Source organism: Cervus elaphus, chromosome 11, assembly GCF_910594005.1.
Source record: "Cervus elaphus chromosome 11, mCerEla1.1, whole genome shotgun sequence".
Lineage (NCBI taxonomy): Eukaryota > Metazoa > Chordata > Mammalia > Artiodactyla > Cervidae > Cervus > Cervus elaphus.
The window spans coordinates 99,016,681-99,030,797 of NC_057825.1; the positions used below are offsets into that span (position 1 = coordinate 99,016,681).

At 38.2% G+C, this 14,117-nt stretch overlaps 1 protein-coding gene across 9 annotated transcripts in view; it reads right to left on the reverse strand.

The window, feature by feature from the left end:
• VWA3B (von Willebrand factor A domain containing 3B) overlaps positions 1-14,117 on the reverse strand; it is a 185,823-nt gene that overhangs the window by 50,713 nt on the left and 120,993 nt on the right. For all 9 annotated transcript variants that reach the window (XR_006343688.1, XM_043918665.1, XM_043918664.1 and 6 more), the window contains 2 exons: positions 13,339-13,389; positions 6,609-6,813 (listed from right to left, as the gene is read on the reverse strand). Coding sequence is in view for 8 of the 9 variants with exons in the window: in XM_043918665.1 (XP_043774600.1) it covers positions 6,609-6,813; positions 13,339-13,389 (256 nt within the window). In the remaining variant the exon portion in view is untranslated. The remainder of the gene's footprint in view (positions 1-6,608; positions 6,814-13,338; positions 13,390-14,117) is intronic.

Consider the following 14,117-nt stretch of genomic DNA (forward strand, 5'->3'; position numbering starts at 1 on the left):
TGCAGGACGCCTCATCTAAACAACAAACAACAAAAATACAAACCCAATCATCAGCAGAAAGGATTACCACCTCATTCAGCCTTGCCCAAAAGAGGAAAAATAAACACACACACACACACACAAAACTCAGCACAAATCTCACCCTTTTTGAAGCTTACACAAACTATTGGACCAAGCTCAGGAGGGCAAAAACCAAAAGGAAGAAAGAATTCAAACCCTGAAGCCTGGGAAAAGGAGACCTCAAACACAATAAGTTAAAAAAAAAATAATGAAAAGACAGAGAAATACTACACAAAAGAAGGAACAAACTAGAAACACAGAAGTCCAAGTAAACGAGGAGGAAACGGGCAAACTCCCTGAAAAAGATCATCAAAAAGATGATCAAAAACCTTGAAAACAAAATGGAGAAAATGCAAGAACCAATTAACAAAGACCAAGAAGAATTAAAGATTAAACCTACAGAGACAAACAACACAATTACTTAAATTAAAAATACTCTGGAAAGAATCAATAGCAGAATATCTGAAGCAGAAGAATGAATCAGTGAGCTGGAAGATAAAATGGTGGAAATAATTTCTGAGGAGCAGAATAACCTCTGGGACAACATCAAATGCACCAACATTCAAATTATAGAGGTCCCAGAAGAAGAAGAGAAAAATAAAGGGCATGAGAAAATTTTTGAAGAGATTATAGCTGAAAATTTCCCCAACATGGAAAAGGAAATAGTCAATCAAGTCCAAGAGGCATAAAGAGTCCCATACAGAATAAACCCAAGGAGAAACACACCAAGACACATACTAATCAAACTAACAGAATAAACACAAAGAAAGAATATTAAAAGCAGCAAGGGAAAAGCAACAAGTAACATACAAGGGAAACCCCAAACATTTAACAGCTGATCTTTCAGTAGAAACTCTTCAGGCCAGAAGGGAATGGCAGAATATATTTAAAGTACTGAAAGGGAAAAATCTACAACCAAGATTACTGTACCCAGCAAGGATCTCATTCAAAATTGATGGAGAAATAAAAAGCTTTTCAGACAAGCAAAAGTTAAGATTAAGAGAATTCAGTACCACCAAACCAGCTTTACAACAAGGGTTAAAGGGACTTACATAGTCAAGAAATACAAGAGAAGAAAAAAGATCTACAAAATCAACCCCAAACAATTAAGAAAATGGCAATAGGAATGTATATATCAATAATTACTTTAAATGTAAATGGATTAAATGCTCCAACCAGAAAACAAAGACTGGCTGAATGGATACAAAAACAAGACCCACATATATGCTGTCTACCAGAAACCCACTTCAGCCCTAAAGACACATATAGGTTGAAAGTGAGAGGATGGAAAAATATATTCCATGCAAATGGGAAGCAAAAGAAAGCTGGAGTAGCAATCCTCACATCAGACAAAATAGAGCTAAATATAAAGAATATTACAAGAGATAAGGAAGGACAGTTCAGTTTAGTTCCATCCAGTCACTCAGTCGTGCTCAACTCTTTGCAACCCCATGGATGCACCAATTGTCCATCACCAATTCCTGGAGTCCACCCAAACATGTCCATTGAGTTGGTGATGCCATCCAACCATCTCATCCTCTGTCGTCCCCTTCTCCTTCCGCCTTCAATATTTCCTAGCATCAGGGTCTTTTCCAATGAGTCAGCTCTTCATATCAGGTGGCCAAAGTATTGGAGTTTCAGCTTCAACATCAGTTCTTCCAATGAACACCCAGGACTGATCTCCTTCAGGATGGACTGGTTGGATCTCCCTGCAGTCCAAGGAACTCTCAAGAGTCCTCTCCAACACCACAGTTCAAAAGCATCAATTCTTCGGCACTCAGCTTTCTTTATAGTCCAACTCTCACATCCATACATGACTATTGGAAAAACCATAGCCTTGACTAGACGGACCTTTGTTGGCACTACATAATGATCAAGGAATCAATCCAAGAGGAAGACATAATAACTGTAAATATCTATGCATCCAACATAGGAGGACCTCAATACATAAGACAAACACTAACAGACATAAAAGGAGAAATTGACAGTAACACAATCATAGTAGAAGACTTTAATTAATTAGGAGGCTTTAATTTAATTAACAGAAAATTAATAAGGAAACACAAGTCTTAAATGATGCATTAGATGAGATGGATCTCATTGATATCTTTAGGACATTCCATCCAAATGCAGAAGAATACACCTTCTTCTCAAGTGTACGTGGAACATTCTCCAAGATAGACCACAAATCAAACCTCAGTAAATTTAAGAAAATTGAAATTGTGTCAAGTATCTTCTCTGACCACAACACTATGAGACTAGATATCATTTATAAGAAAAAAATTTAAAAAACACAAACACATGGAGATTAAACAATACATTTCTAAATAACCAACAAGTTACTGAAGAAATCAAAAGGGAAATAAAAAAATTTCTAGAAACAAATGACAATGAAAACATGACAACTCAAAACCTATGGGATGCTGCAAAAGCAGTTCTAAGAGGGAAGTTTATAGCAATACAATCCTACCTCAAGAAACAAGAAAAACATCAAATAGAAAACCTAATTTACACCTAAAACAACTGAGAAAAGAAGAACAAAAAAACTCCAAAATTAGAAGAAGGAAAGAAATCATAAAGATCGAAGCAGAAATAAATGAAAAAGAAATGAAAGAAATAATAGTGAAGATTAATAGTTTAGTTTAATAAAACTAAAAGCTGATTCTTCGAGAAAATAAACAAAATTGACAAACCTTTAGCCAAACTCATCAAGGAAAAAAGAAAGAAGAATTAAATCAACAAAATCAGAAATGAAAAAGGAGAGGTTACAACAGACAATGCAGAAATACAAAGGATTATAGGAGACTTATGAAAAACTATATTGCAATAAAATGGATAACTTGGAAGACATACACAGATTTTTAGAAAAGTTCAATCTTCTAAGACTGAACTAGGAAGAAATAGAAATTATGAACAACCCAATTACAAGCACTGAATTTGAAGCTGTGATCAAAAATCTCTCAGAAAACAAAAGCCCAGGACGACATGGCTTCACAGGAGAATTCTATCAAATATTTAGAGAAGAGCTAGTGCCTATCCTTCTAAAACTCTTTCAAAAAATTGCAGAGGAAGGAACACTTCCAAACTCATTCTATGAGGCCCCCATCACCCTGATGCCAAAACCAGACAAAGACAACACACAAAAAGAAAACTACAGGCCAATATTACTGACAAGCATAGATGCAAAAATCCTCAACAAAATTTTAGCAAGCAGAATTCAGCAACACATAAAAAAGCTCATACACCATGATCAAGCTCGGTTTATTCCAGGGATGCAAAGATTCTTCAGTATATGGAAATCAATCAATGTGATACACCACATTAACAAATTGAAAGATAAAAACCATATGATAATCTCAATAGATGCAAAAAAAAGCCTTTGACTAAATTCAGCATCCATTTATGATTAAAACTCTTCAAAAAATGTGCATAGAAGGAACCTACCTCAACATAGTAAAGGCCATATATGATAAACCTACAGCAAACATTATTCTCAATGGTAAAAATTTGAAAGCATCCCCCCTAAGGTCAGGAACAAGACAAGGGTGTTCACTTTCACCATTATTATTCAACATAGTTCCGGAAGTCCTAGCTACAGCAGACAAGAAAAAGAAATAAAAGGAATTCAGATCAGAAAAGAAGAAGTAAAGTTCTCACTGTCTGCAGATGACATGATACTGTACATAGAAAACCCTAAAGATAGTATCAGAAAATTACTAGAGCTAATCAGTGAATTTAGCAAAGTTGCAGGATACAAAATCAATACACAGAAATCACTTGCATTTCTATATACTAACAATGAAAATACAGGAAGAAATTAAGGAATCAATCTCATTCACCATTGCAACAAAAAGAAATATCTAGGAATAAACTTACCTAAGGAGACAAAAGAACTGTACACAGAAAATTCTAAGACACTAATGAAAGAAATCAAAGGTGACATAAACAGATGGAGAGATATTCCATGTTCCTGGGTAGGGAGAATCAATATTGTGAAAATGACTACACTACCAAGTGCAATCTATAGGGTCAACGTTATCCCTATCCAATTACCAATGACATTTTTCACAGAACTAGAACAAAAATTTCACAATTCATATGAAAACACAAAAGACCCCGAATAGCCAAAGCAGTCTTGAGAAAGAAGAATGGAGCTGGAGGAAACAAACTCCCTGACCTCAGATTATACTACAAAGCTACAGTCATCAAGACAGTACGGTACTGGCACAAAAAACAGAAATACAGACCAATGGAACAAGATAGAAAGCCCGGAAATAAACCCATGCACCTATGGGTACCTTATTTTTGACAAAGGAGGCAAGAATATACAATGGGGCAGACAGCCTCTTCAATAAATGGTGCTGGGAAAACTCGACAGCTACATGTAAAAGAATGAAATTAGAACACTTCCTAATACCATACACAAAGATAAACTCAAAATGAATTAAAGACCTAAATGCAAGGCCAGAAACTATAAAACTCTTAGAGGAAAACATAGGCAGAACACTTGATTACATAAATCAAAGCAAGATCTTCTATGACCCACCTACTAGAGTAATGGAAATAAAAACAAAAGTAAACAAGTGGGACCTGATTAAAGTTAAAAGCTTTTGCACAGCAAAGGAAATTATAAATAAGGTGAAAACACTACCATCAGAATGGGAGAAAATAATAGCAAATGAAACAACTGACAAAGGATTAATTGACAAAATATACAAGCAACTCATACAACTCAGAAAAACAAACAGCCCAATCAAAAAGTGGGGAAAAGACCTAAACACATTTCTCCAAAGAAGACATATAGATGGCTAACAAACACATGAAAAGATGCTAAACATTGCTCATTATTAGAGAAATGCAAATCAAAACTACAATGAGATATTATCTCACACCAGTCAGAATGGCCATCTTCAAAAACTCTACAAACAATAAATGCTGGAGAGGGTGTGGAGAAAGGGGAATTCTCTTGTACTGTCAGTGGGAATGTAAATTGATACAGCCACTATGGAAGACAGTATGGAGATTCCTTAAAAAACTAGGAATAAAACCATCACATGACCCAATAATCCCACTCCTAGGCATATACCCTGAGGAAACCAAAATTGAAAAAAACACATGTATCTCATTCTTCATTGCAGCACTATTTACACTATTTACAACCAATGAATGGATAAAGAAGTTGTGGTACCTATACACAATGGAATATTACTCAGCCAATAAAAAGGAACACCTTTGAGTCAGTTCTAATGAGGTGGATGAACTTAGAACCTATTATAGAGAATGAAGTAAGTCAGAAAGAGAAAGATAAATATTGTATTTTAATGGATAGATAGAGAAGCTAGAAAAATGGAACTGAAGAATTTATTCACAGGGCAGCAATGGAGAAACAGACAACGAGAAGAGACTTATGGACATGGGGAGAGGGGAGGAGAGGGTGAGATGTAACATGGAAACTTACATTATCATGTGCAAAATAGATGGCCAAGGGGAATTTGCTGTATGGCTCAGGAAACTCAAATAGGGGCTCTGTGTCAACCTGGAGGGGTGGGACAGGGAGGAATATAGGAGGGGGGTTTAGGAGGGGGAGGATATATGTATACCTATGGCTGATTTATGATGAGGTTTGACAGAGAACAACAAAATTCTGTAAAGCAATTATCCTTCAATAAAAAAATAAATTAATTTTTAAAAAAGGTAAATGATTCAAGACTTCCCTGGTGGTACAGTGGATGGGAGTCTGCCTGCCAATGCAGGAGACACGGTCTCGATCCCTGGTCTGGGAAGATTCCACACGTCACAGAGCAGCTAAGACTGTGCACCACAACCACTGAAGCCCATGTGCTGCAACTACTGAAGCCAAGCACCCGGGAGCCCGTGCTCTGCAGCGAGAGAAGCCACTGCAGTGAGAAGTCCATGTACTGCAACAGAGGAGCCCCCACTCGCCACAGAGAAAGCCCATATGTAGTAACAAAGACTGAGCGCAACCAAAAAAAAAATAAAGAAGTAAATGATCCAAAGTGGTAATGAATATTAAGGCTGCCAGATAATAAATTCTCTTTACAAGGTCTGTTTTACCAGTAACAATAATTGCTAATACTTAGGAAAGACTTTCAATACTAACTACTTTAAATGTTCATTTTCTCATAACAAGCCTGTTAATACTATTAATACTCTTATCTTACAGATTAAAGAAAGCAAAACCTAAGGTTTAAAGAGAGTCACTGGCCAAGATCACATGGGGATTAGGTGGCAGATCTGAGACCAGATGCTGGTCTGGCTCATATCAAAGTCCAAGCTTTTAATCACGTGATACTTCTGTTTCATTTTATTTTCCAGTTACAACATGTATTATTTAAAAACTAAGGTCAGAGTAAAATCAAACACCATTTCCTTTCTATTGAAAGAGGTCCTGAGACCTTCAGGGGGTTGGCTGTAACTCTTAGAAATCAGTGTGTTAAGAAGTGGAGGAGACGGATGGCCAACACAGAGATGTCAAGGGCTCGGAGCAGGAGGGAGGGAGCAAACACAGACCCCGCCATGGTACACACCTCTTCGAGTGCTTTGCTTACATAATTCTCCTTCTTGATAGCCTCTTGGAGCTCCATGGCCTGCTGTACGTACATTTTCCCAGCTAGGATTTCATTCTCCAGCATGGACAGCTCCTTCAACGAAATGGGCCAATTCAACCTTTCTAATGCCTCGTTCAAAGCTGCCTTGTTTTCTAAGTACTGCATTGGTTTGTTTGCATCTAACCTAGAGAAGGAAGAAGAAAGATAAACGTAATGTGATCATAACAGAAAACATATGGAAAGATGGTTTTTCAGTCAACCCTCCCCTGAGAAACATCTGTCGGAGCAGATGTCAGGTGTTGACAGAATTGCAGCCACGCCTTCTTGTCCACAGGGGCTTTGGTAGTTTGCACAAGTTAAAATTATCATCTCTGAGTCATGGGAGGCCTTTTTCCCCATTATTTAATTTGATTGTCTGATTTTTTAGAACTTTATTACACGAGTTTTTTTTTCCAACAATTTTTTTCAGCGTGTTTGGAACCCATTCCTTTCTCCTTAGGTCTAACATTTGGCAGAATCAAAAGCAAGTTTCAAACAGATTTCATACAGCTATGCCTAGCAGTGACTCTGGAAAACAAAGCAAACACTAAACCCAAATATTTGTCTCAGTGCAATAATTCTTCTCTTAGCTCATTTTAGCTACCTTTATCTCCTGTCCTCTTGTAAGCCTAAATAGGCCTATACTTTCTGGCTTCACTGATTTAGTTCACAAAGAACAGAAGCCAAACTTTCTATCAGCTGATGAACAGGCTGCACGATTCCAGGGGAAGCCACTGGGGTGTGGAGGGCCCAAGTCCTAAATTCTATTTCCAGTCCCAGCTACTTCTGAGTCAGATATTCATGGAAGGGGGTAAAGAGAGGGAGATGGATAGATTGACTGAGGGAGCTATGGGGAGAAGAACATTTCATAATTATCACTCTCTTACTGCTGAAGGTGCCACGTTTTTTCATTTTTTAAGATGTTGTGTGTTGGAAGAGCACACTGTAAACCCAGTCCAATCACAGGACTCAATCCACAGACAAACTTGTCTCCAGAAGACGGCAAAAATTCTCATTAAAAATCTAAATGGGAGTGATGTCAGGAAAATGGTAAAGTGAGAAACCCCAGGCCTCATTCCCCCACAGGAATGCTGACAATAGTATGTGGACAAACTGCCTTTGTGAGAATCCCAAGAAGCCAGTTAAAAGGTACCAGCTCTCCAGGAGTTCAAAGCCAAGAAGAGGGGGCACTGAGTGCGTATTAGGAGCATCCTTGCACTTTGCCTGGCCTAGCCCCTCCCCTTTCTTGGCACCTGCTGAGCAACTCAGAGGAAATGAAGTCCAGGCTTCTCCGAAAGAGAAGAGTGGAACATGTATGCAACATTTTGGCCTTCTGTGGGGCTGCTTAAGAGACTGGCTTTTGTCTCACTTGACTAAGAGTGCCAATAAAAATGGCAGCATACTTTGCATGGCAGCTGAGAGCAAAGGCAAGTTGCATGGCTGGTTACAGCACCAGAGATACTGCAGTACCAAAGAAAGACACCAGGGGGAGAAAAAGATTACCAGCTCCTGAGAAAAGACAGGGGCAAACCTCTTCAACTGGGAAATTACACACACAGACCACTACCACCACTCCTAGAGAAGAATTACCCTCAGAAGAGTTGTGAGAGGTTCCCAGAATCTCTAGTCAGAATGATTGGTGAAGGTCTTCCCCTATAAGAAGTCATCTATAAAGACATCTATAAAGGGACAAGTGTCTGCCTTTCCAAATGTCCAGATCTTGCCTAAAAGTACTAAGGAATAAAGAGAAACAGAAGAATGGCCTAATCAAAGGAACAAAATAAATCTCCAGAAATCTACACTAAAGAAAAAAGCTATGAATTACCTGACAGAATTGGAAATAACTGTCTTAAAAATGCTCATTGAGCTCCAAGAGAATATAGACAACTAAAAGGAATCAGGAAAATGATGAATGAACATATTAAGAATATCAACAAAGACACGGAAACTATAAAAAGAACCAAACAGAAATTCTGTATCTGAGGAATATAATAACTGAAAAATTCACTAGAGAACTTCAAAAGGTGGCTTGGTAAATCAGAAAAAAAAATCAGAAAATTATGACTATTTTAAGTCATAAATTGTTACAAGAGACAAAGAAGGACATTCAGTTCAGTTGCTCAGTCATGTCTGACTGAGCATGGACTACTGCAGCATGCCAGGCTTCCCTGTCCATCACCAACTCACGGAGCTTACTCAGACTTATCTCCATAGAGTCAGTGATGCCACCCAACCATCTCATCCTCTGTCATCCCCTTCTCCTCCCACCATCATGCTCCTCTTTCCCAGCATCAGGGTCTTTTCCAATGAGTCAGGTCTTCCCATCAGGTGGCCAAAGTTTCAGTTTCAGTTTCAGCATCAGTCCTTCCAATGAATATTCAGGACTGATTTCCTTTAGGATTGACTGGTTTGATCTCCTTGCAGTCCAACGGACTCTCAAGAGTCTTCTCCAACACCACAGTTCAAAAGCATCAGTTCTTTGGTGCTCAACTTTCTTTATGGTCCAACTCTCACATCCATACATGACTACCGGAAAAACCATAGCTTTGACTAGACAGACCTTTGTATGCAAAGTAATGTCTGCTTTTTAATATGCTGTCTAGGTTGATCATAGCTTTTCTTCCAAGGAGCAAGCGTCTTTTAATTTCATGGCTGCAGTCACCATCTACAGTGATTTTGGCGCCCCCAAAATAAAGTCTCTCACTGTTTCCACTGTCTCCCATCTATTTCCCATGAGGTGATGGGACCAGATGCCATGATCTTAGTTTTCTGAATGTTGAGTTTTAAGTCACCTTTCCACTCTCCTCTTTCAATTTCATGAAGAGGTTCTTTAGTTCTTCTTCACTTTCTAATATATCTGCATATCTGAGGTTATTGGTATTTCTCCCAGCAATCTTGATTCCAACTGTGCTTCATTTGGCCTGGCATTTCGCATGATGTATTCTGCATATAAGTTAAATAAGCAGGGTGACAATATACAGCTTTGACGTACTCCTTTCCTGATTTGGAACCAGTCTGTTGTTCCATGTCCAGTTCTAACTGTTGCTTCTTGACCTGCATACAGATTTTTCAGGAGGCAGCTCAGGAGGTCTGGTATTCCCATCTCTTTAAAAATTTTCCACACTTTGTTGTGATCCACATGGTCAAAGGTTTTGGCATAGTCAATAAAGCAGAAGTAGGTGTTTTCCTGGAACTCTCTCTCTTTTTCAATGATCCAATGGATGATGACAATTTGATCTCTGGTTCCTCTGCCTTTTCTAAATCCAGCTTGAACATCTGGAAGTTCACGGTTCACTACTGTTGAAGCCTGGGATGGAGAATTTTGAGCATTACTTTACTAGCGTGTGAGATGAGTGCAATTGTGTGGTAGTTTACACATTCTTTGGCATTGCCTTTCTTTGCAATTGGAGTGAAAACTAACCTTTTCCAGTCCTGTGGCCACTGCTGAGTTTTCCAAATTTGCTGGCATATTGAGTGCAGCACTTTCACAGTATCATCTTTTAGGATTTGAAGTCGCTTAACTGGAATTTCATCACCTCCACTGGTTTTGTTCGTAGTGATGCTTCCTAAGGCCCACTTGACTTTGCATATAAGAAGGACATTATATAATGGTAAAAAGGGTCCATCCACAAGGAAGATATGACAGTCATAAATATGCACCTAATTTCACAGCTCCCAAATATAGAGGCAAACATTAATAGAATTGAAGGGAGAAACTGAAACACTATAAGAGAAGATTTCAATTTCCATTTTCAATAATGGATACAACCACCAAACAGAAGACCAATAAAGAAACAGAGGACTTTAAAAACATGATAGATTAATTAGACCAAACAGACATACATAGAACACACTACCAACCAATAGCAGAATACATATTCTTCCTAAGTGCACATGGAACATTCTCTTCAGGATAAACCACATGTAAAAGCACAAGTCCTAAAAGTTTTAAGATTAAATCATATAAAATATATTCTCCAATCACAGTGTAATAAAACTAGAAATCAAATATGTGGAAATTAAATAACATGCTCTTAAATAGCCAATGGGCCAAAGAAGAAATCATAAGGGAGACTGTAAACTATCTTGAGATATTTTAAAATAAGAATGAAGTGAAGTGAGGTGGTCACTCAGTCGTGTCCGACTCTTTGTGACCCCATGGACTGTTGCCTATCAGGCTCCTCCGTCCGTGGGACTTTCCAGGCAAGAGTGCTGGAGTGGATTGTCTTTTCCTTCTCCAGGAGATCTTCCCAACCCAGGGATCGAACCCAGGTCTCCCGCATTGCAGGTAGATGCTTTACTGTCTGAGCCACCAGGGAAGCCCATAAAATAAGAATACAACACATTAAAATGTCTAAGATATAGCAAAAGCAGTCCTAAGAGGGAAATCTATATTGCTAAATACTTACATTAAAAAAGAGAAAATATCTCAAATCAACAACTTAACTTTACACTTCAAGGAACTGGGAAAATGAAGAATAAACTCAAAGTTAGCAGAAGGAAAGAAATAATAAAGATGAGAGCAGAAATAAGTAAAATAGAACAGTAGAAAAAAATCTATGAAACTAAGAGTTAGTTTCTGGAAAGAGCAGCAAAACTGACAAATACTTATTAGCTAGATGAAGAAGAAAAAAGGAGAAAACTCAAATAACTAGAATCAGAAAGGAAAGAGGGAACATTACAACTATTATCAGAGAAATAAGAAAGATATTTTATAAAAGACTACCATGATCCATTATACACCAACAAAGTGGATAACCTAGAAGAAATGGACAAATTTCTATAAAAATATAACCAACTAAGACTGAATCAGAAAGAAATAAAAAATCTGAACAGATTTGTAACTAGTAAGGAGACTGAATCAGCAAACAAATAATTTCCAACAAATATGAGCTCAGTACTATATGGCTGCCATGGAGAGAACTACCAAACATTTAAAGAAGAATTAACACCAATCCTCCTCAAATAATTTCAAATATTGAAGAGGAGGGAACATTTTGAAACTCATTCTATGATGCCAGCATCACCCTGATACCAAAGCCAGACAAAGATACTACAAGATGAGAAAACTACAGCCCAATATTGCTTTTGAACATTGATTCAATACTAGCAAACAAAATTCAACAACACATTAAAAGAATGAGACTTATTCCTAGAATGCAATATGTAAAAGTCAATCAGTATAATAAAACACAGTAACAGAATGAAGGAAAAAAATGACTTGATCATCTCAATGGATACAGCAAAATCATGATGAATTCAACACTTTCATGATTAAAAATGAAAACACTCAATAAACTAGGATTAGGAGGAAACTACCTCAATACGGGGCTTCCCCAGTGGCTCAGAGGTAAATAATCCACCTGCAATGCAGGAGACACAGGTTCAGTCCCCGGGTTGGGAAGATCCCTCGGAGAAGGGCACGGCAACCCACTCCAGTACTCTGGCTAGGAAAATCCCGTGGACAGAGGAGCCTAGCAGGCTAAGGTCCATGGGATTGCAAAGAGTCAGACATGACTGGAGAACTGAGCAGAAGCACAAGCACTGTAACATAGTAGAGGTGTCATAACTTACTCAACATCATGCTTTAGACGACGTCATAAAAGTGACGTCATGAAAGACAGTGGAGTGGAAAAATCAAGGAACCGGTCTTTTCACCAAAACAACTATTTGATAGAATTAACTATTTTGGAACTCAAGAATGTAGTTGAATACTTGCATAGCATTCAGAAGAATGCTTGATGCACAGAGAGGCTGACATGTAGGGAAATCTCTGTCAGGTCACTGGCTGACCACAGGGATAACAAAACAATACTTTAGTGAACACACATGATAAAGAATACAGTCTTTGCAAAATAGTGTGGAAAGACATTGAACAGACAACTGCAGCCTTCATCAAGCAACAACAGCAATTTCTGGGGAGGGTAGAGAATCTGATTTCCTGAGTTACTGTTACAATGTCCAAAATGTTCAGTTCTCAACAAAAAATTACAAAGAATACTAAGAAACATGGATGCATACAGCCCATTCACAGGAGAAAAAAGCAACAGACACATAAAGTTCAGACACTGGATTTGGCAGACAAAGACTTAAAATAACTTTCTTAAAAGCCAATCCTCAAATTCACATTGAACTTCAAGGGGCCACAAATAACCAGAACAGTTTTGAAATAGAAGAACAAAGTTGGGAGACTTTCAAAACTCACTATAGCCCGCTAGGCTTTTCTGTCCATGGAATTCTACAGGCAGGAATCCTGCACTGGGTTGCCATTCTCCAGGGGATCTTCCCAACCCAGGGATCGAACCCAGGTCTCTTGCACTGCAGGCAGATTCTTTACCATCTGAGCCATCAGGGAAGCCCAGAAAGCAGACTGGAAGTTACTAAAGTGGGAGAGAGGAATGGGGAAGGGGTACTTAACAGGTACAAGGTATTTTCTGAGATGATGGAGAAGTTTTGAAACTAAAGTAACACGTGGCTTGCACAACATTAAAAAATTTTTTCTTTTAATTTTACAATTACAATCTTTACAATTTTGTGAACTAACTGTGAATAACTTAAGTATTACTGAGTAGCACATTTAAAAACAGTTAAAAGGAACTGTTAACTATAGGTTATATGAATTTCACCAAAATTAAAAAGCAATTTTAAAGATGAAAAGGAACTGGCTTACTTTTTTTTTTCCTCTGGAGATAATGCTCGCCAAACAATTTTATTCAAGCGCCTGTTTTAAAAAAAAACAACAATAATTATTTAATAGCAATACTTTACTTCAGAAGGAAAGACTGACCCCAGGCAGGGAGAGCCCAAGCCACGCACCACCGTAGCACCACACCATTGCCACTTGCTCAGAGATTGGATGTGAGGGTCTCCCTCCCTCGGCATCACTGCAGAAGCTTTATGACTTTGTGGCAATCACGCTAAATATGAAAGGAGGGCATAGTTCTCAGCTCCATTAGGTAAAACCCAGGCTGAGAAAAGGCAGCAAATAAACTGGTCCTCATTAACTCTGCATGAAGATATTTTAAAATATCTTATTTTCATCTTAAGGAAAAATACAAGTGTGCCCTTAGCCTGCCTTCTATAGACATTTTTCTGTCTGGATCTGCAGAACAAAAAAGGGTTATTAGGGTCATAAATAAGAGAACTGGGATACACTTTAGAGATCAACCAGCCTGACCTCCTTATTTTCCAAATGTGGCTGCTGAGGGGGCAGGATGATGAAGCACCTTGCTCATCCAGCATGGAGAGTTGGGGCTGAGACTAAGCTCACTGAACATGTTAGAAAGATTCTGGCAATCTTTCCAGAAAGATTCTGGCAAGGAGGAAGTTGGAGCCAGTGCTTTCAGTTGGGTAGTTATAGCTCCTCTTCTTGTTACTAATCAGCGGTGCTTTTTCAGAGTTTCCAGCCCTGTTTTGTTACTGCTACATCATAACCTAAACCAGGTTTCC